We start from the raw sequence: 24,416 nt of genomic DNA on the forward strand, positions 1-24,416 counted from the left end.
AGGAAGAATGTGGTCTTTTTTCTGTTGTTTTTTCTCAAAATACTGGTATGTTTTGTGTACAGAAAGGATTATAATCCTTTGCAATAATCACTCTCACAGAAAATATTAACTAATCAAAAGAAAAGTAAAATATTTCACTGATTTACAATTGTTCGGTCACTCTCATATCTAAAGTTACCCCCCCCCCCATCATTTCAAGGTATTGGAGAGAGAGGTTGGGCAGGACATGGCTGTCAGCAGAAAAAAAATGCAGGGTGGGGCAAAACAATTTTGGGATATGTGCGAGGGAGCGAATGCGACAGAGCAGAATTTTGTGGGGGGGGGGATATATGCGAGAGAGCAAAATGACAGAAGGAAAATGCAGGGCCAAGAGATTTGAGGAATATGTAAGAGGGAGCGAAGTGACCAAGCAGAAGAAATGTAGAGGACAACAAATTGTTGGGTATGTGAGGGAGCAAAGCAACCAATTAAAAAAGGAGGTTAGTCAAAACGTTCTGAATATGAGTAAGGAAGTAACTTGTTCACTTCCGAGCAGTAGGACTCGTTTTAAAATAGCTTAGGAAATATGTGTTTCCTAAGCATGGTAAACACATATTGTAGGCCTATAGTACAATTTAGGTGCTCTAAGAGTTAAATTCTGAATGAGCTGCATTTGCTGGTAAATCATGCGCAGAGGATCTTTGTCTTTTATCCATTTCTACACTTTTCTTTAGATTTCAGTTTTAAGGCGGGAAGGATCCCACCCTCCTGTGGATGCTAATATTTTGACTGACCCTGGGTAAATAGAATAATTACAAAAACAAAAATGATGTTTTAATATGAGATTTTTTAATGCCCCTTGAAAGTCCACCATCTTTCTCACTCTCTCCATCTTTGTTTTTATTCATTTTAACTTTCCAATTCTTTCTCTCTTGATATCTATAAAGTTCAGGTTCACCCTTTTAACTTGCACTATTCCAAGCCCCCAACCAATTGGCATCCATAGGAATGGGGGAGTGGGGCTTCCCCCTAGAAAATAAAGTCAAACAAAAGAAAAATGTGGAAAATAGAAATGGATAAAGACAAATAATCCTCTACGCATGTCTTACCTACCAATACAGATCATTCACAATTTAATTCTTGCAACACCTAAATTCTACTATGAGTTTACCATACTTAGAAAATGCATATTTCCTATGCCATTTTTAAACAAGTCCCTATCGCTGGGCCTGGGAGTGAACGTGTTGCTCACCAGCACGAATTCGAAAATATTTTGATTGACCTGGGCCCGTTTCATAAAACATTTGCCGCAGCGGCAACTCCCATTTTTCTGCGGCAAATCTCAAAACAGCGGCAAATGACAATTTCTGCGGCAATATTTGATGCAGCTATTTGAGCTGCGTCAAATATTTGCCGCAGATACTTTCAGGGGCAAATGACAATTTCTGCGACAATATTTGATCTATTTGCAGCAGAAACGGCTTTTTCATCAAAATATCAACAATTTGGAGGGCCTAACAACCATATTGCTAAAGTTTTTGATGATATTGAATTGATAAATTGCTTTTTGTCATTCTAAATAGAAAATACAGGTATTTTCACTCATTGACAAATAAAAGTAGATATTTATTGAATCACTAAATTTATTGAATTTACTGAATTAAAGTCAAATTTATTTCATTGAATAGATACATAGGAACATCCATTGTGTTCCTGCAAATTTACACTTTAAAAAAGTATTTCTTTATCCTGTAAAAGAATGAATAATTGTCTCAGTTTGTCAAAGATGTTGCGTCATTGGCTTTTGAGTTTCAATTAGATTCATTTCATTATTCATAAGTGTTTTTTTTGCTGCTGTTGGTTTTTTTCTGATGTGTTTGTTGAAACTCCAGCTGAAGCTGTGGTTGCTGTTAACGTTCCCGGAGTGCTTGTTGGACACCTTGATGTTGTTGAGGTTGCCAGTGTGGTTTTTGCATCTCCTGCAGAAATTGTTGATGCTGCTGTAGTTGTTGCTGTTGGTCAATGTAGTGTTACATCTCCTGTGTGTTTGCTGCTGTTTTTGCTCCTACTGTGCATGTGATTGAAGTACCTGAAATAGTAATTCATTTATAATGCATATGAGCAAGATACTAAACTTATTCCTAATTTCAATTTCATTGTTAACCCTTAATAGAGTGGGGGGGGGGGTGAGGCACCTCTTGGTACTTTGCAAGATTTATCCAAATGGACAAGATCCTCAGGCACTCCCGGGATGACCTACCAGAATAGCCTCACAGTAAGGTGTATTAACAGGATTTTGTACTCATAACATTCAGTTGATTTTGCATGAACTCAATTCATCAAATGAATGTAAAGGGTCTACCAGTAAAAAAATTCTGTGAGCTTTTTCGGGTAATCTTTCTGAGTCCTTTTACTCCTTTAATGAAATATTAATAATTAAATACATGATGAAGTGAGTTTGGCAGTTATTTGACATGTTGCATCTTATGTGCTAGTGGTGGGGTCAATCATTATAGAAATGCAGAATATACATGTACATGTACCAATTTGGCAAGAGAAAGCAAGTCACATTATCAACCAATGATTGATATTGGTTTGTTACTTTTGCAGCTGAAAAAAAAATCAACACCTCAAACTAAGAGTTTAATTCTAAAATTTGGATTCCTGACAAAGAGCAAATCAAGAAGACAAAAATCATTCAAATTGTTATTATGACTTACTTTCTATGCCAAAATGAATCAGAATTATAAATAAGTTTAACTTACGTTTAAATCACATTTCTAGGCTCTTTATCTGGCTCTTCAAACCCTTCAGTTGTTGATTCTGGCATGACTTTCTGATACTATTTTGTGTCCCTGGAACTGTGGACAAAACCTCACCTGAAGGAATAAATTAAAATTTTCAAAAAATGTTTGGCACTATAATTTTTTTTCTCACATAAATACATTACATGTATATCAAAAGAAAAGAAAAGGAAACTTCATTTGACTATTAGGTTTTTGTCAGGGGGGGGGGGGGGGGTAAAGGGGTCAAGATGGGTCAATATGATGAACAAAAATGCAATAGTAAATAATATATAAGGATCAATCTCTGGTTGAAAAACGTCACTTCATGCAATTATTCCTCATAATTCATCTTGCACACACATATACACATAGTGAGGATGGGTGAGAGAGAGAGAGAGCATCATCGTACATGCAAAAAGTATTAAATCCATCACTGATGTATAGATGGGGCCATGCCCCCCAGTCAGACTGCAGGTCCCAAGAGAGTGGCTTCTTTCATCCAAATGATATTCATGACTTGAGATGTTTTGTATATTTAATGAGCTTGACGCGGACCATAACACCTTTTCATTCGGTCATTGCTGCTCTAACTGTGCATCGAATTTCATGAATTTGGTACCATTGTAAAGAAGAAGAATCATTCTTTCATGTCATATGTTTGGATTTATTCAAAGATTTTGTAATATAGGTTCAAAGTTTGATCTAAAATATGCTATAAAATAAATATTTTCACCTGACAAAAGTTGCTATTTTCACACTTTATTTGTGTTTGAGCCCAAATGATTTTTATATCATGATAAAGCTGAATATGTATGCTTTGAAACGATATAGGTTTCAAAATAAGAATTGGTTTAATCGGGTCAAGATCACACTTTTCATTTGCCAAGTACATAAAGCAGTTTGAAAACAAGAATACTGCATTCTGATTGGTCAAATAGACCACCCAGTGGCAAATTCCAACGGTTCCAGTGCCAGGGTTCGTAGGAAGGTCACACTTCCCATGTGGTAATCTCCTCAAATACCCTGTGCCTGTTGTTCTGTGAACCTTATCCAGCCAATCAGAACTCTGGATTTCATGCAAGTACAAAATTACAGAAATCTCGTATTGTACCTTAGTGGAAAAGTGTGATCTTGACGCGATTAAAAGGTGCCGCATATCAAGAGTGGCATTGTGAGAAATAAAAGAAGTTCAGCTTTATGGTGATATGGATATCATTGAGGCTCAAAATAAAAAGTTTGCACAATGTGCAAAAGAAAATGGAAGAAGAAAATTAAGTTTTGAGGCACACTTTCTGGCCAGAAATTTACTTATTTAACAAAATATTGTATACAAAATAAATGACCAATATGAAAGAGTAACTTTTACTCTATCTGATAGTGCAATAATATTTAATTTAACTTGAGGTTAAAAAGAAATGCCAGTAGTTGCAGTAAACACTGATTTCATGAGAAAGTCTGGCTTAATTGTCAGTATATCATCGAGGATCTAGATTTGGTAAAGTTACATAAACTGAACTTTGTGAAATCTTGAAATCTACGCTGAAAAATGTTCACACTGAAGATCACCAACACAGATAGGCACACGTGGGACAGTGTATTATTATTGCTGGAATATGAGCTTATTTTGCTTATTTCTCAGCAATTACACAATTTCTTCCAGAATCCTTTGGCACATATTTTTTATTCATACAAACAGACACTTGGGTGGTCATTATATTAGATTCTGTAAAAAGTCATTTTGAGATCGTTACCAATACTGGAATTTCTCTTTAAAACAGGTAAATTCTTAGACTGGAGAAAGAAAATCTCACGAATCACAAGATTTTGCAAGGATTCAGCCACGAGATGATTTGGATTGTATCTGGACTTTTTGCTCATTAGCATAGGGACCTGCGGTCTGACTGCCCCCCCCCCCCCAATGTTTAACGACCAAGAAAGAAAAGGAGAAAAAGAAAGAAAGCGAACGAGAAAGGGTGAAATAGAGAGTATTTACTGGATATTATTACGTCAAAATCTTTCCAAATTTTGATTTCTGTATTAAAAAGTTCTAAAATTTTGCACACTCCCTTTGCTCTCTTTGGAGAACTTGTTCCATTCGCCATATTTAGCCCTCTCAAAATATTTGGCTCATTACGCCACTGAATTCAATTGTAAGAATTTTATGTTTGCTTAATGTAGACTTAATCTAACCCTAATAAGACTGCCAGGGTATTTTGGAGGCAGGAAAGATGGGCGGAAGGGGAGTGGGGGCCCTCAAGATTGACCGTTAATTGCGCAATTGTGAAGAAATGCAAAATGCCTGCCACAGATGAAAAAATTGTATATTTGATCATTCTAAAATTATTTAGAATTATATATTTTACTAAATCATGCATGAAATTAGAATTTGGCTGGAAATCTATAAACACAGCCCTTGAAGTTTTTGTTCAGACACATAAAAATTAATTGATATCAAATACCTTTCATATGTATTTTTTTCCTTTCTTAAGTATTTGTTTTTTTTACTTTTTTTATATTGTTGACAAAATTTTCTGATCATAAGCACAATGAAATTAATTGATTTTAATCAGTAAAAATAAACATTAACCGGTATGATACAATTATGAATTCTGGCTAGAAACAGATTTTGCATTGGATTTGTCCATGAAATCACATTTTAGTGCAATTCTGACATGTGTACTTACACAATGCACAATGTTGCATAATTGCAGAACCGGGTACCCAGGTGTCACAAATTTTGTCTGAAAACTCATAAACTTTTTTAAAAAAGGCTTTATAATGACGCGGCACAATCTTTCACGTTGTGGATTTATCGTGAAAATTTTTGGGCTCCCACCGCCTTTTTAGGGTTAAATCAGATAGCACATCATGATGGGTTTTACTGATATTCATTCTGCAACCCATATTTCAAAGACTATCCATCATATCTGACATTGATTTTTACCTGTGGCAGTATGTTAGTCTCTGCATTTCTACAACTGTGGCCAAATATTCTACTACTAGTTCATTAGATGGGCCCATGGCATTTTTCTTATTGTAGGAGACTGGCAAGCCCTGGCTTTGAAGTTCCTGGTATATCCTTCTCCAGCTGCAATATCTGGTCAGTTGAGGACTTGGGGGCTTTGTGTCAGGAGTGGTCTTGGTAATGGCGGTGGCAATGGTGATGGCAGTGACAGAAGCAGACTTGGTGGTGGTGACTGCAATTGCAGCATTGTTGATGGTGGTATATGCCTCATCACAACCAACATTAGCTCCTGCTGCCATGCTGCTGGTCTCCATCTATTATGTTTTAAATGCAACAATGTATGAGTTCATGTCGGACCTAGAATTGCTCAAAAACATTATTTTTCTTACAAATCTAATCCAATGGAAATTCTATTTTAAATCATAAATGACAAATGCATCATTATTCTTGCACTTCTTGGTTGAAAATTATAAAATCTTTGCTTTGTCTCAAAATATTATATCTATATTTTGATATTAATAGATGCTCTAAGATCTTATCTTTGAAATGGCATTTAAAAAGTAAATTCATGCTTGAGCGAACAGGGGACGTTTTATACTTTTAGACTTTTGGCTAATCAGCAGACTTATAATATATTCATTATCTTTGCCATTAATTTCGAAAAATGCTGTCAAATTTCACTAATAAATTTATTCATTTACCTGAATTACATTGGTTTTAATTTGAACTTCTTTTACCTTTGAATTTTCCTTCATAAGTAAGAAGAGACTTTCTTGTCAACCCAAGTGAGAAGATTTGCATTTTTAATTGGAGAATTTGTAATCATTCAAATCCTTTTTATTATGTGAAACAAATTATGTTATGGTACCTTTGATAATAATTATGTGAAACAATTTATGTAATGGTACCTATAAAAGACATGAATCCTATTTTCAAGGGGTCATTGAATCCTTCACCAAGTTTAATTATGTGCTTGACACAGACAAACAAGAAAATATTCATGTCTTTCAATGGCAATGGTGTATTGAGTCAATTTTGAAGGAGCAAGATGTGGCAGATCAGGTAAAATGCATTAAAAAGTTGTGAAGCGAGCAAGCAAAAATTTCCAGTTTTTACTAAAAATATCCAATTTTGTGATTTTGACATAATATTCAGAATAATATCATATTTCACTTTCTATGTTTTCTGTTATTTTTCTTTCCACTTTTTTCCTTGGTCATAATTTTGTATTGGGAGGGGGGAGCACCCCGAGCCCCCACCCCTCAGTATGCCACTGTTCAAAGGCATCATAACCTTTGCAGAACACAATGAAAGGATTCGAAAAAAACACGCTCTACCATAATTTGGTTTTAAAAAATGTTCTTGCCTAAGGAAGGAATATTCAAAAATAAAAGAGAACATATTAAAAAGGAACAACACCACAACTATCCAAATAAATAAGTAGATTTGGAAATGAATTTTGACTGCATAATTCGAAAATTATGGCAAAGATAATGAAAAGGTTAAGAGGAATTCTGCTGATAGCAAGAAGTCCGACCATCATATTATGCCATTTTGGCGCAAGCTTCCTTTTTTACCCCAGACAAAACAAAAATTTGTGTTTGCGTAAGCACGAACAAAACCAAATTATTTTAATAGCATTTGAAGGATAAGACTCCATAGCATGTATTGACACCAAAATATTGAGATCATAATTTGAAACAAAAATTTTATAGACTTTTCAAATCTATCCCATTTTTTCATACGCACTGTAGAACTTGGGAACTTATTTAGAGATTTACTTAACTGTACAGCAGAGAATTCTCTATTTATGCATAAAATAATTTATCAAAAATGAATTTTAATAAATTATGAAAAATCAGCAATACACCCTTAGCTTTGCAATTTCAAAGAAGCTCATGCTAATTATGTAGGGCTAAACCAAATTTTTAATTTGTTTGATCATTTAGTAAGCGTTAACTTAAAATACACAGTCCCCTGGTACACAGTATAGGCCGAGGTCCATGGTGACCCTCCCGAATAGGATAATTTTCATTTCTCTTTGGCTACTGAGAATGGAATATTCAAAACATTGTTCTGTCAAACCAAAGGTAGATAGATAATACAGAGATTATATTTCTTTAAAACACGTATGATATAGATCTACTGTACCTTCTGATGACGAGGCGGCAAATTAAATGTGGTTGGGACAGCATCCTGTCTTAGACGAATCGTTTGCCCAGTCCTGTCAAAGCAAGCATCTTCAAAATGATCAGAACAGAGTACAGAGCTCTTGGAGGAATTCGATGAAGCTTGCTTCATATTGACCATCCATACTGTGTTACAGTACCAGTTCAGTCCAACGGCTGAATGGGAATCTGCAGCAAATGTAAACACATGTCATGAAATCAATTATATATAATTAAGAAAACTCTAGGCCTACTCAGCAGCGGCCCGTTTATCAACACCTGGACAAGTGAGTCATATTTATCTACCAACCACAGAGTTAGTTCCTATCTTTAGGATTTTTAACAAGAAATAATCCATTAATAACGTTATATTGAGACTATCGGTAGAAAGTACAAGAGATGTAGCCTTAATCACATAATAGCATAATTTTCAAAAAGTTAAATTATGATAAAACTTGCAATTATTGTGATAAATCAGGAAATACATCCAATCAAAAAAATAGCAGAGCCAAAACTAGAACAAAAGCTTCGGTCTCTGTTAAAGGGGAATCCAACCCAAATAAAAACTTGTTCTTAGGGGAATAAGAAAAATCAGTCAAGTTGATAGGTGAAAGTTTGAACACTATCTGACAAATAATAAGAAAGTTATTTTTAAAGTTGTGAATATTGGTAATCCCTAGATCCACGAGACTGCAAATTGGCCACATATGTGATGTCACAGTGATGTAAGGCAAGGACTACTCTTCCATGTACTCCAATACATAAAATGGCTAATATGTCATTTTTTCAAATGTTTTACTTCAAATTTTATTTTTCTTTCACATGAGGACATAAAACAATATACTACCAGGGTTATATTTAGATTACTGCCCCAGGGGAAGGGCAGTTAGGAGAAAAACACAAATCCCTGATAATTAAGTACATGGCCTATGGGAAAGTTGTCCTTGCCTCTTGTCATAATTTACTTACCCAGTTGCCACTTTGAAATCTACATAATCATAGGGATTTCAATTTTAAAGCAGCCATAACTTTCTTATTGCTGGTCCGATTTCTTTCAAACTTTCACCATTCTGTTTTATCTAATTTTCTCCTTTCCAACACTATATTTTATGACCAAGGCTGGATTCCCCTTAAGTGTAAAGGCATCCGGCCGAGCGTTGTTGGAGCGGTCGTGGAGCGGAGAGAAAAAAAAATCATCACCGCTCGCTACCGTTTACCATTTTCAAGTTCGATTTTAGTTTTTTTGTTTTCGATTTTTTCCCCCATTTTGAGAGAAAAATTCTACCCTCTTTCCCTACCGCTCCAACAACGCTCGGCCGGTGTGACCATGCCTTTATGTTGGTTGTTCAGCTGAATTTCGTTGGCTTCACTCACCAAATACAGAAAAAGATATAAAAATACTCCTCGAGACAGAGGGCTGCCAGCTGTCTACTAAAGGCAAAACATGCATCAAACATAATTAAACCATGCAGACTTGGGGATTAAAATGCCGAGAAAAATGAAATCATCACTAATTCATTTTGAACATGACTAAAAAACAAGGCAAAAGCAATTTTTGTCTCGCCCACTTATGAAAATAACCAGAAATATTGTGATTTGCGAGGGCACGCAAGAATTATATCAAAACTTCATTGTGAAATTACTGGGATGGAATAACACTTGTCATACCAGCCTTGCACGTAAACTTTAATATTGACCTGAAAATGACCTTTGACCTTACCATGTGACATCCGACTGCAGCATAAGTCTGCAAGTTTGGTTGAAAAGTGACTTACGGTTGCGGAGTTAGGTGTCATAAGAGAGTCTTGCATGTAAACTTTAACCTGTAAATGACCTTTGACCTTTCCATGTGACCTCTGACTGCAGCATAACATGCAGGTCCCCAAGTCCATCTACCAACCAAGTTTGGTTGAAAAGTGACTTACGGTTGCGGAGTTAGGTGTCATAAGAGAGTCTTGCATGTAAACTTTAACCTGTAAATGACCTTTGACCTTTCCATGTGACCTCCGACTGCAGCATAACATGCACGTCCCCCAAGTCTATCCAACATCCAAGTTTGGTTGAAAAGTGACTTACGGTTGCGGAGTTAGTTTTCATAAGAGAGTCTTGCATGTAAACTTTGACGTTGACCTGAAAATGACCTTTGAACTTATCATGTGACCTCCCACTTCAGCGTAACATGTGCAGGTCCCCCAAGTCCATCTACTGTCCATGTTAGGTTGAAAAGCGACTTACATTTGCGAAGTTAGGTGTCCTGCATGTAAACTTTAACGTTGACCTGAAAATGACCTTCGACCTTACCATGTGACCTCTGACTGTAGCATAACATGCAGGTCCCCCAAGTCCATCGACCATCCATGTTTGATTGAAAAGTGACTTATGGTTGCGGAGTTAGGTGTCATAAGAGAGTCTTGCATGTAAACTTTAACCTGTAAATGATATTTTACCTTACCATGTGACCTCTGACTGCAGCATAACATGCACGTCCCCAAGTCTATCCAACATCCAAGTTTGGTTGAAAAGTGACTTACGGTTGCGGAGTTAGGTGTCATAAGAGTCTTGCATGTGAACTGTAACGTTGACCTGAAAATGACCTTTGACCTTACCATATGACCTCAGACTGCAGCATAACATGCAGGTCCCCCAAGTCCATCTACCATCCAAGTTTGGTTGAAAAGCGACTTACGGTTATGGAGTTAGGTGTCATAAAAGTGTTGCATGTAAACTTTAACGTTGACCTGAAAATGACCTTTGACCTTACCATGTGACCTCTGACTGCAGCTCAACATGCAGGTCCATCTACCATCCATGTTTGGTTTAAAAGCGACTTACGGTTGTGGAGTTATGTGTCATTACAGGTTTGTGACGGACTGACAGACGGCATTTGGATCCCTTAGTCTCGCCTTCACCTCTGGTGGGCAGGACAAATATGTCATACGGACGTTGAGATATGCCGCGAGAGCTTTTCTCGAAAGGGTGGGTTGAGGAGGAAAGTCAAACAAAACACACCTTTTCGGGACAACCGGGGGAACTTTCCATGAAAGGCTGCATGTGTTTTTAATATTTTTTCTGAACCAATCGTTTCTATGAAAATTAGTCTTGAAATAACAATATAACAGTAATATAGACACTAGACAGAGGTGCATAGATGGGGGGAGGCTTGGGATGCTCTCCCCCCCCCCCCCAAAAAAAAGGGAAAGAAAAATGAAATATAACATTTTCTGAATATTTTTATGTCAAGCTACAAAATGTGATTTTTTTAAATGAAAAGCTTGCTCGCTCACAACTTCTATTGAATTTTGCCTGATATGACACATCTGACTCCCTCAAAATCTTGGGCTCATTTTGTCTCTGATTATTAGGAGAAAAAGAGAGCTTGCAGTTTTTGTGATTCTGAATAAAATTTCATATTAATGAAGTAATTCTGGACACAAAATAATTACACAAAGCCATATGGAATTATGAGAAATAGTAAACAAATATATCAGGCTTTGAGAAAGTATAGTTGAATTATTTATCCGAGGTTGGTCTGACAATTACTTCCTGAGGGGCGAAGCCCCGAGGGAAATATAATAGTTTTGCCAGTCCAACCGAGGATTAATAATTCCCACTATGCTTTCGAATGAAACGCCTGATATATTTGTTTTTTATCCAACTTTTTATAATTTATAACCAAAATCTATGTGATGAGCTTGCAAAGTCCGGTTACTTGAGTTGAATTACCTACTTTTCTCTGAGCCATCGTGCTCAGCAGAACGCAGATCAGTGCCTGTGCCGACACATCGCTGGACTTGCCCAGGAGAGAGAGCGCGCTGGCCGGTGTGCCTGAGAGTTTAGCTAGATCCAGTTTTGTGAAATAATGATGTCAGACCTCGATATACTATTATCCAAAAATATATCGAGGTATGACGTCAGAGTTGAAATATATTCGGTCACATGATGCTACTTGAACCAATAGTACTATACATGATTTACTCTATGTAGGATATAATGTATTCTATTCTATAGGCGTAAGTATTTGCATAGAAGTGTGATGAAACAAATCAGTGGCGAAGTGAGCCAAAGTTTTGAAGGGGCTAGATATGAATAATTGGGCAGATCTTTTTTTTGTGAGCGAGCAAAAAAAATAAAAATATTTAACTTTATAAATATCCAATGAAAGCATAATATTCAGAAAAAATATATTTCACCATTTTCTTTTCTACTTTCTTGGTCATAATTTATTTTTGTAGGAGAGGAGAGGGAGCAAGCGCCCGAAGACCCCCTCGCCTCATCTGTGCACTGAAGAAATTACTTTGAAACTGACTTTCCTTTGCAAGCTGCTGGATAATCTTTATATAATAGTTACCATGCAAGGACGGCTGCACTGCCGAGACTATTGAAAATAAATACATGAAAATGCACAAAATTTGTGTTTTCCCTTCTTTCCTTCCGTTTTGTTTCACCTGCATAGGAGTGTAAAATTATATTATAGGCGCTGTTTTTCTGACGGTGGCGGCATCAACACCAAATCTTAACAAAAGGTTGTGTTTTTTAAATGAAAACTTAGAAACCTAGTTCATGAAATTTGGGCATAAGGTTAATCAAGTATTGCTAAACGTCCTGCCTGAGTTTCAGGTCACTCAGTTGTTGTGTGTCCGTACAGGTTGTGTGTCCACACGATCAATGTTAGAAAGTCATTTGAAAAAAGTTAGAAGCGAAGTTTCATCAAATTTTAGTACAAAATGTTGGGAAATATAAAGAACAAAATAGAAGATGATTACAAGTATTGAATTCATATTTTTAGTGTAATCCAAAGACAAAAAGGAAGGCTTCAAAAAGATTGTTTACATTCATAATTCCGAAGCTTCGTTATTCCGAAGGTTTGGATATTCCGGAGGTTCGTTAATCTGAAAGCGAAATAAGGTTCGTTGTTCCGAAGGTCCGACAATCCAAAAATTGAAATGACGTTCGTTGTTCCAAAGGTTCGTTAATCCGAAAAGGAATAATGAGAGTCATAATTCCGAAGGTTCATTAGTCCGAAAAAAAATGAGGTTCGTTGTTCATTTAGTTTTTTCGGATTAACGAACCTCATTTCGTTTTCGGATTAACAAACCTCATTTCGTTTTCGGACTAACGAACCTTCGGAATTATCACTCATTATTCCTTTTCGGATTAACGAACCTTCGGAATTACGCCACAAATGTTCGGATTAACGAACCCTTTTTCGATTTAACGAACATTGTGGTTCAGGCAATAATGAATTCACATGTTTTGGAATTACGAACCTTCTGAATTACGAAGTGTCACCAAAAGATAACATGTCCGGACACTGGACCCCCTCCTATATTAGTTTTGTTTTTAAAGATCGTGATGTTCCATGAGTTTTATATTTCCCCATAAAATCCCACCTTTGTCACTCGGAATATCAGATCGACTTAACGGACACGATGATCAGCCAGATGGAGCGTATAGTAGTGGTGGTGAAGTGGAGCCGGCACAAACATCGCTCGAAGTAACTAAACTTGTACTAGTAATGAGTGGGGCTAGGACCTAGGCCAAACATACTTAGGCTACCACAACGGGCGATAGGCTTTCTTACCCCTCCAAAGATAACTTCTTAAATTGGAGATAAAATTTTACCTTCTAGGGTGACCTTTTCTTGGACTTGCCCTATACTCTGTACCATGAACCGTTTTGGCAGTGGATATCTAAGTCAGTGGGTCGCGCATGGGATCTCATTCTCACTTCTGGTGTCCATACCACATGATTTTTCTGTGCGCGGTGGTGCATCTTTGGGCCCGAGCCGAGATAGGCCTCGACTCTAACATTAGAGTCTACGGACAAGCCCAACTCATAGTCAAGGGTTCATTACATGCAGAAACAGATCTAGAGGGGGGGTTGCAACCCCCCTCCCAAAAAAAAAAAAAATCTGGGGACCATTTTTTTTAAATCTCATCTTTTTTAAAAAACTTGTAATTTTATTTTATTCTATTTCTATGTATTCATTTAATTTATTATTATTATTTATTTGGGGGGAGGGTTGGGCGAACAAATGTCACATAGTCCTTTTTGCCCCCCCATCAGCTTTTTTGAGGACACGGGCCACCGCGGAAGTGACAATCTAGGCCAGGGTTGCCGATTCTCATCCCCAAACAAAAATCCCCCCATTAAAAAAAAAAAAATGGGGGATTGCAACTTAATTTTACAAATTTTCATGGGGGTTAATTTGGCAACGACCTCTATATCAAAAATAGTGGTGTTTTAGATGCAAGGAAACGCCATTTTCACACACAGATTTTCAAAAATTTTCCCTACGTGGGAGGGGGGACACCCCCAAACACCCTCGCTTGCTCCGCTCGCTTGGACTCGGTCGCTACGCTCCCTCACATACCACCCCAACCCCCCCTTTATAAAAGCTGGATCCGCCCCCGACATGCCACAGCGCACAGAAAAACCAAGCCATTACTTAGAAGTGGTGTGTTTAATGCCTTATGGACGTGGACATCACTTGCAGAAGTGGGATCGCAGCCACTCCTAGTACCAATGAGGTCCAAACATTAACATGTATGGACCTCATAGGCGACATTACCCAAAAATATGGGTTAGACAATGCTGTTCTGATTTCCAACCCAAGACTTTGGTAAATGTACGCCTTAATACAAATTGGAGTTACGTGATATGACTTTCATTTGTTGGGGAGACATTAAAAGTATTAATTAAGTAGTTGAAATTAAAATATATTATCATTAAACTTACATTTCAGGCCCTTTTTGTTGATTTTCGGTTAGCGTTCCACACAGCTGCGACGAGTGATCAACTCCGAAGTGATACGCGAACTGGTCAGCTGATCGGTCAGGTGATCGGTAGATTATCTTTTTGTCAGACGTTCATAATTTATGTAAAGCGTATCAATCTTCAGTATCTTGATTCCAAAGTATCAGTATTGTAGATAAATTATTGATTGGAATCAGTGGCGGATCGGGGGGGGGGGGGGGGGGGGGGGTGGGGGTGAGCATTTCTGCCTGATCCCCCTATTGAGATTTGTAGTAAATATTTTGGAATTAAATACGTTGTTCATACTAGTTATGCGACCCCTCCCTTATGATGATCACAGCATTATTTGTAATGGGGATATTTCGTTCATAATTATTCTTGTCTCTTCTTTCTCCTTTTTAGCCTTTTTTTGCTTGTTAAAACCTTTTTTCCTTTTTTTTTGGGGGGGGGGGGGCTCGCCAAATTTTACGTGGGTCAAAATTACCTTCATTTTTTTAGTGACAATCTTTTTTTCATTTGTCCAGTTCTACGCGAGACAAAATTACCTTCGATCATTATTATAGTTAAAAACTTTTTTTTATTTTTTATTTATTTATTTATTTTTTTTTGGGGGGGGGAGGTTGCCAAATATCACGCGAACGTTTGTCAGCTTTTACTGTTTTATTCGACTTATAATCAAATATTAAATGGGGCTTACCACAGTTTTTTTTAAAGTCAATTCATAAGAATATTCCTCCTCGGGATTTGAGCTTTCTTTCATGAAATATCAATTTTTTTCATGATTACCAAAAATACTTAAAATTTTTTATCGGTGTATGCCTATAAAGCTTTAGCTCATGCGTTGCGCCTGCCATATTTTAATGCTGATCAACTTTATGCTTTTAATGAATTCCTAAAAACAATAAATTCTCAGATCATCAATTTTGTCGCAATCGAATAATTCGATTGCGTCTCTCTATCAGTTTTGAATATTCATAAAAAATATCAGCTCGTGCTTTTTGCTCATAATATTTTGATTAGTAAATTCTTCTCTTATATAATCGAGTCGGATAGATAGATAGATAACTAGAGAGAGAGAGTTGGGGGGGGGTCCCTCAGCTACTTGTCCTCGCTTATTTGTTATTATTTGTTATTATGCTCATGTTGTGAGAGCTTTGTGTTTTCACATTTTTTTCTTTTTCAACCTTTTTATTGTCTCGGAGCTTCCCTCTATTTCTTTACACTATATTATAATGTAGTCCTGTTTCAATCATTGGCGGCGGAAGCCCCAAATTTTAGGAGGGGACAACCTAAAAAATTTTGACAAGCAAAAAAAAAAGGCTCTCAACCCAAACATTTTAGGGGGGACGTAGGAAAATAAATTGACAAGCAAAAAAAAAAGGTCAACAACAAATTTAGGGGGGAACGTCCCCGCTTCCGCCGCCTATGGTTTCAATTCTTTTTTTGTTCTCATTTCAATGAAAACATCATTATTAAACTGACGTACATGTAGAAGACTTTATTACGAAATTTTGACATTGTTTTGTTTCATTTGTTTGGCTTTCTTTTTTTCTTCTCCTCATCTTCTTTTTCTTCTTACTTTTTCCCTTTCCTTATTTTCTCTTCAGTATTTCATTCAGGTATCCGCCAATTTATACAACACCAAGCATATAGAGGCGGATAATCAGTGAGGGAGCATGACGGTGTGCCGCTCTAAAAAAAAGGAGGAATATTGGAAGAAAAAAAAAGAAGGGATGGGGAAAAAATAAAGAAAAAAAAAGATGATGATGGCAATGACGATGATGAAAATTATCTTGGTGATGATGATGGTTGTGGTGACGGTTGTGGTGATGATGGTGATGCTAATGATAGTGGTGATGATGATGATGACGAGATGTAATTTTGTTATTTTGTCTTTGAAAAAATTAAGTAGTGCAAAGTTGAATTCATTTAAAGTTTATTATGAAAATAGCAGAAAAAAAATTGGTATGCGTTCGAGGAAAATCCATCCCCCACCAATCTTTTTCAAAGGTAAGATTTTTTTTTTGCCCGGGGGGGGCCACTTCCATTCACGAGTGGATACCATGCGCGACCATGGGGTCTCGAAAAGCACCCTAAACACGTAATTTCCATATTCTGAAAATGCACCCCTTAACAAGTATTGGCGTGTGAAACCCTACCCTTAACAAGTATTGGAAACAAAACGATACTCTTGGCAAATATTCCCTGAAATGAACCCCTAAACAAGTACAGGAATGTTTTATTGTTACGGGTCCTTCGGTCGTCGGCTTTACCTTATTTGGTTTAGTACGACCCCACCTTCTACACCTCGCGCAAATCGGACTCTAAACACGAAGTGTTGGAGCAAAAAGGACATCCTTTATAAAACATTTTGATTTTGTTTTATCATCCCCGCAAATTAGACCCTAAACACGACGGTTTTCCTAGCGAATTAATAGATACCCTTTTTTCGTTATTTTTGTGTTTTTGACACCCTTATCACGTTACGTAGGTAACGTGCCCTATCGTGAAAAGGACATCCTTTTTACGTTTTTTTTTGGTCGCGCATGGTATCCACTCGTCAATGTAAGTGCCCCCCCCCCCGGCCCCCCGGGTTTTTTTTGTGACGGCGTAGGCCTTTGCAAGCAGCTATTATTATGGTAAAAAAGTAAATGAAATGTCAAGAAATACATGATAATGATTTTTATGGTATATTTTAGTAGGCCTATATCAATTCATACTTGTTATCAAAAAGAAAAAAGTGGGTCGTTACGGACCATTAAAAATGGGAAATTTGGGCATTTTATATTTAGGATAGAGCAACTGCTCGTTATAGACGTCACAATAAATCAAGCATTCTAAATTCTATCAACTCCATTTTTTGTCAAATAACACCTTCATCGATATTTTGAAATGATTTTTCTCATATTTTCATCATCTTTTTATCAGGGTGAAATTCCCCTTTAATTTACAAAACAGATTCGCAAACAATATCAAGAGTAGTGGGAGGCAAGGGTGGAAATCTAAGGTAGGGGACCAGGGGCTGGAAAACAGGCAAAAAAAAACAAAAACAAACTAACAAAAAAAAAAAAAAAAGGAAGGTTTATCACCCCCAAAAGAAGGTCGTCTCGTCCAAAATACATGTTTTACTTCGATTTAAATGATGTAGGCCTATTTCTTTCCATCATATATAAAATAACAAAAATAGTAGGGGGACATTTGATAATGTGCCCCTACTATTTTGGGTTAGGGGGAAGTGTCCCCCTGGGATTTGCGCCCATGTGGGTGGGGGGTCCTGCACCTCCTTTCGGAATCATTATGGAACAGTGTGAATAGTCGCTGTGATTTCGATCTCATACCTATAAAAAAAATAGAACAAAAGAACGCCTTGACCACAGGCCAAAATGCCTAACAATTTTTCCGCGGCATTAACAACTCTCGTAAGGGGCGCTCCATTTATAAATAGAGTTGCATGTGTAGCTGTCTATGGCAACAGAATCCATCGCAGAATTGAAGCCAGAAGCGTGGGAATTTGGCAGAAAATTCAAGAAAAGAACCGGTGAGTACCGATTTAAGAGTAATTATATATTTATTAACATTTATTGAATCATAAGAATAAAGATTTTTTACGGAAAGAAAGCTTACTTCTAAGCTAGGGCTGCCCAAATGCGCGTGAGTGGAGTCTCAGTTTCTTAACACGGGTAAGTATTGCGGTGTCGCCTAGAGTGATCGCAGCAAGCCAGCATGCGCGACCCACTAACTCATTAACTGTCAATTCGAAATCCACTGCCAAACATGGTACAATGGTTTAATTTACCAGTATTAATACTAACCTCGCAATGCGTGTGGGTGCCCAAGCTAAAGCTGTTTTTAATAATCTAAAAATAAAATCACGTCAATCACTGACTCAGACAGTCAATACTTATATAAAATTTGTCATCCAATGAAGTTTCCAATTTCAACATGCATTTTGCTCTGAGTCAGTCTGAGTATGAATTTTACACCATTTATCAAAATCTAGGCCTAAATATCAGCCTGTATAATTCATTACCATTTTAGCTGTGCACAAAAGACCAATCCCCCGGCCCCCTGGCCTGGCATGGGCATGGTCGACTACAGTAGGACCCTACACAAACTTGAATACACGGGACAATAAATTGCACAGCTTCTTGCAAATGCAAGTTTGGCAACGACTAACGAATTCCCATTTTGTTTTCAAAGTAATTTTGAAGTCGAAAACATAGCTAAACTTACGAATGCAATGTCCGTCCACATTCTACCAATTAGAGAAGTTGTTTGCAGCTCTCGTTGACATGAATAACGTGAAATCTAAGCTAAACAAGAAAGGTTCACCAACATGCCGACCTGTGAGTGTGACCGTCCCGCGCCCGGATATCGATCGAGCGAAGATATCGGCTTGAGCAAGGTGCAGCCAATCAGCGACGATCTCATATTCCCTGCCAGAAAGAGGAGACAGAATTATTTTACATGGACAGAATTTTTTGTGATGTGACACAAAATCATTTTGTCGACGGAATTTTTTGTGATGTGACACAAAATCATTTCGTTGACGGAATAAATATTTGCATCGCAACGAAATGAATTTCGAGGACGCAATTTTATTTCGTCTCGAGGAAATTGATTATAAGTGTGACACAAAATAAATTTCGTATACGAAATCAAACTGCATCATGACGAAATGAATTTCGTTGGAGTGAAACACATATTTTCCTACAGAATTTTCCTTTGGACAATTGGGGTGCTATTTCGTTAGATCAAAATTCATTTCGTGTGTACGAAATAAATTTTGTGGACGAAATTACATTTCGTCTCGACGAAAATTTATTTTGTGTGACAAGAATAATTTCGTATACGAAATAAATCTGCGTCATGACAAAATCATTTTCATACGAACAAAAAAACTTTTGTGTACGGAATGACGTGAATTGGACGGAATTTACCATCGGACATTTGGTGCGCCATTTTGTATGGCACGCCAAATGAAGTTTGTGGACGCAATTACATTTTGTCTAAACGAAATTTATTTTGTGCATTTCGTCGAGACGAAAATGATTTTGTGTGACACAAAATAAATTTCGTGTACGAAATTAGAAAAGCGTCATGACAAAAAGATTTTCGTCTGAATAAAAACACATTTTGTGTACGGAATTGCTTGAATTGCACAGAATATACTGGCGTACACTTGGCACGCCATACGTCGGTACCAACTAATCCGGAGGGTTTTAGTGGAAACCAGCTATGCTACCCCGTCAGGTCTATTTGCAGTGGTTTTCACAGGTCCCTCGACTCCTCGCTACAATGCAGCCACGCGTGAGTCCCAGGACGAAGGGTTCTTTCTCCTGAGCTCAACGGCACATGTAAGGTCCCAACGTCGAAAACCCGGGCGATGTGGGGGCTCAATCCAACCCCTGCAGCTGAATTTCTCTCTCTAACGTTAAAGTTAAAATAATATCAATTCACATCCTCGAACAAAAAATAAGCCGGAACCGGTGACATGAAGTGAAGCTCTCCTTGTTGAATTTATCTCAATGTCCGATAAACATTGTGTTTATGCGTAAAACCAGACTGAAGGACTAAAACGTTCCCCGAACATGCTGAAGATGACGGTCGACCGACCCCATCCGTACTACCAATTTTGTAGCGGCACAGCTTTGCAAGACGGCCGGTGGCCGCCCACCGTCTTGCGCTGCCCACGTACAAAAAAAAAAGACGGGAGTCAAAGAATGACAAGTTCGATGAAGTTAAGTTGTGTATCAGGTTTTATTCTAAATCAAAGTCAGATTACAAGCTGGATTATAATATATGTCGCATCTCTGGGCTGGACGACCGACGACAGACAAAAATTAAGCCGACATGGCCTACGGCGGCAAAACAAATCGGGAACGAAAAACTGCCCCTTGGCAACTAATCACTCCCTTTTTATCCCCTTTTTGGTCAAACACCGCGTGGCGAAAAAGCCTTTCCAAGTCGACCCTATCACCTTTGGTGTAATGTGCGAAATTAATCCGCCTATAATGTAAGTATATAAAACGGAACTTAATTATTGTGTACCCCGATTCCAAATTCAAGTTCTTCGGCTTTCCATTATTCTTCCAACTTACGTAACTCTCTTAACCACTCCCCCAACTGCTCTCTCAGTCAATTAATCCTCTTTTGCGACTCTTGTCACTTCAGCCACTCCTACTCACAGCTCACTTCCACCAAGGAATTCACCCGTTGCTTCCACACCTGTTCACACTCTCGCTCTCTCTCTCTCTTTAATCACTGAAGAATGCAAGCGAGCCGAAGAACATGAATAAGAAGCAAAGTAGTAAATAACTGAAGTTCCAATGGACTTCTATTAGTCCTGAACGCCTAGCAACCCAGTCAGTTTGCCCTCTTTCACTTCCACATTCCAATCGCTAGCCTGGCCCAGAAAAACTAGCAAACGAAATCAACACCTTTAAGGAATGTAAACAATGGAAGAAGGCAAACGAACTTCTTTGCCCAAACAAACAAATCTCTATTTTCCATCCCGCTATATTACTGAAGTGCTGTTAAAAAACAATTGTCCTTTCGCGATCGACAGTATTTTCATAAATGTATTTTCAAACAACAAAAAAATGATCAGTGAGGATTTGACATTAGCATACCTCTCATGTTTATGTTCATTGAATGCATCACATGCCTCAGACTGTTATATAATCAAATTGTGCTCTTTGTCTGAGTTTGCTTTATATATCGCATTCAGCGCGAAGTACAACGGTAATGAAGGATCAGATTAATCAGGTTACCCTAATCGGTCAGTTTGTTTATGTATCATATTCATTTTAAATTTCGATTTCATTTGAATGAACAAACATATTTAAATTGTTTTTTAAACCAAAAAGGAGACCGACTCCGAATAGATTTGATGAAACAATTCGAATGGCACTTCCATGTACTGACTAAAGGGAAAGGTATGCCAATATTTGAATTTTCCTTGTTACTTTGTTAAAATAATATTAAATTGGCCCGTATCTTCACACTTTTCAACAAAGGAAAAGGAAGCAACGGTTTCTACATTTTGGGTTCGTTTCAACAAACAATTTAAGTAACCATTACCTGAAGATATCTACCAAATGGTATTCAGGGGCGGAATGATCCAGGGACGAAATGTGACATGTTTTATCGAAAATTGTGCTCCATGGGCGGAAGTTTTATTACTGATTTTTTTATTTTCTACATTATTTTTTTTTCACAGATACATTCTGGATTTCGACATCTTAAAGATTCGTTTGTTTTTTCTCATCAAAAAAGTGTGCCATTTGATTGTTTACCCTAAAGATGTGGGAAGAAATCAAATATATAGATACACCAGAAACCTATTTTTCCTCAATGATATCTAAGAGGATGTTAAACATTTGATTGTGTACGAAGTAGTGCGTTTAAAGTTAATATGAATACAGAGCTTTCGAAACTAAAATTACCATTTAAAATATTCGGAAATCACACCGAACATTTGTCAATTTAATGCGTTTTATTATTTTGATTTCATTTAAAGTCGTAGAAAAAACATCCATGTTAAAGTTTAGGGTTTAATTTGTCTAAGGTTTTTTCTATCATGTCTCCAGCAAATTGCTTTTTTTACAATGTGAAAAGTGTTGAGAATAATTGCTTCATTCTTTTATGTTTCTGATCCATTAAGCTCGCGCATTGAAATGAAATTGATTCTTCCAATAATTGTTGCATACGGTTTGTAAGCCTGGACATAAATTAGAGATAGTTTCGGGTATTTGACGCCCTCTACAGTGCGTATCAATGAAACGTTTACACTTTGAAAAAGTCCTGGGAATATAAAACTATACAACTTAGAGATATTTTTTTGCACATACTTTTTTAGTTTGGGTTTTATCTATCAAATGTAAGTAAACATTTTGACAGAATATTACACCTCAGTAAGCACTGTCCATTTAAAAAAAAAACTCGCAGAAACCTGTTTGCGCAGAAATGCATGCTGTCAAGGAAATATGGCGAATCAAACTCCTCTGTATTTGGAATTGTTAGCCAATTGAGACAAAACATAAACATTTAATCATTTTGTAACGGCTTTAGCCACCCAATTTTAATCCGAAGTAAGCACAACCTTTACCTTTTTGTGTCAGTCGGATCTAAAGACATAACTCAAAAGTTTATCTCTGACAGCCAAACATTTTTTCCCAAGCTTTTTTTCTAAAAAAAAGAGGGGGGGGGGTAAAATTTCTTTTACACTTTCAACAAGCTTGACAATAGTTAACGCATAAATCAAGCTCAAGTCATTCCATGTGCATCACAGCTCTGTTTAAATCAGATCATCGTGATGGCCTTGGTATTTTGGGCTTGGGGCGCAATTGCGCTCTATGAAGTGTTTTGGGTAAGGAAACACGTTAACACTAAAGATATATCTTCAAACAATCTACCTAGCTAACGACCATGTGTTCTTCATGATTATCGTATACTCGTGTTCATATAATCATTTCAAAGTTCTGCGCAAACCATTTTTACGAACTTTTCAAAAGTAAGTAGTGCTCACTCAGGCGGAAAAATCTTTTTGACAGTTATATCGTCATTTGCTTAAAGAGATTTGTACCGATCATTAAATGTGGAAGAAGATTCAGGGTATTATATATCATTTCAGACAACTATTTCTAAGTGCAAACTTGTTTTTATATGTACTGTAGTCAGTGCTGTAGTTGTTTGATGTATAAGTACGAAAGTTAGACCCCCTTTTTTATTATGTAATGAATTATATAAACGAAGAAAGCAATGCAAGGCAAAAAGTCCAAGACCGAAAATAAAAACACAACAACCATTACCACATTGTTTGTTTGTTTTTTTTTTTTGGGGGGGGGGGCACATCCCCCTCCCATCAATCAATAATGAAAAAGCAAATTAAAAATAAACCAATGAATAAACAATTTAAGCGATAATATTGAAAAAACTAATAAATGAACAAATGGAATTTTGAAAAGAATCAAAAATTATATATATTTACCTTTTAATCTAAGACCGTTGACCAAGATTTTAAACGAGCGTATGAAATGGTAAAGTCAAATGACGTAAAATTGTCATTATTTTCTGGCAATGACAATTTTGATATCATGAATTAATTGGTTGATCAATAATTTATTTCATTTGATATTTCAACAGAGAATGGTATCAAATTGAAACCTACTGGAAGGAAAACCTTGTTGTTGAAAGCTCCCTTCAATGAATGAGTGATACATTAATACAAAAATTAATATGTATAACAAATCATCACATTTCTATTTATATTCTGTCAGATATGAATGACTTTTAATTGTATCGATAATGTTTTTTTTTTATATTCTCTCTGATATCAGGAAATTGAGGGTGGATATCAACATGATTTGACTTCTACACGTAAAAAGGGCCAACACTGAACAAAACGTTACACAAACAAAACAATAGAACGTTACAAAGACAAGATATATAAAGAAAACTATAAAATCAATAAAAGAATGACATCATGATGCAAGAGCGGAACATTTAACAAATCATACAACAGCGGACAAAACACAACAAGTAAAATTAAGCACACAAATTAAGAACTGCACGAGATGAAAAAAGCGAGAATAGAGCCAGGGAGGGACAGAGACGAGAAAAGAAGCGAAATTAAGCGAAATTAATCATATCATGTGAACAGAGGGAAAGGGAGGGAGAAGGGAGAGAGTAAGGGGGGGGGGGTGAATCACCGAAAAATCACCGAAATATCTTAAGTAGCCTGAGCGAGAGGATTGTAAT

The 24,416-nt window shown here is 37.0% G+C and overlaps 1 protein-coding gene across 1 annotated transcript; it reads right to left on the bottom strand.

Annotated features, from left to right (window-relative positions):
* Positions 1 to 2,831: 2,831 nt before the first annotated feature.
* LOC121414365 lies at positions 2,832 to 19,113 on the bottom strand. Its single transcript, XM_041607519.1, has 4 exons — positions 18,888 to 19,113; positions 7,882 to 8,087; positions 5,710 to 6,044; positions 2,832 to 2,858 (listed from the first exon to the last, which is right to left on the bottom strand). Exons 2-4 carry the CDS (start codon positions 8,038 to 8,040, stop codon positions 2,855 to 2,857), a joined length of 498 nt encoding a protein of 165 aa, XP_041463453.1. The 5' UTR covers positions 8,041 to 8,087; positions 18,888 to 19,113; the 3' UTR covers positions 2,832 to 2,854.
* Positions 19,114 to 24,416: the final 5,303 nt, after the last annotated feature.

The sequence above is a fragment of the Lytechinus variegatus genome, chromosome 4, assembly GCF_018143015.1.
Source record: "Lytechinus variegatus isolate NC3 chromosome 4, Lvar_3.0, whole genome shotgun sequence".
Lineage (NCBI taxonomy): Eukaryota > Metazoa > Echinodermata > Echinoidea > Temnopleuroida > Toxopneustidae > Lytechinus > Lytechinus variegatus.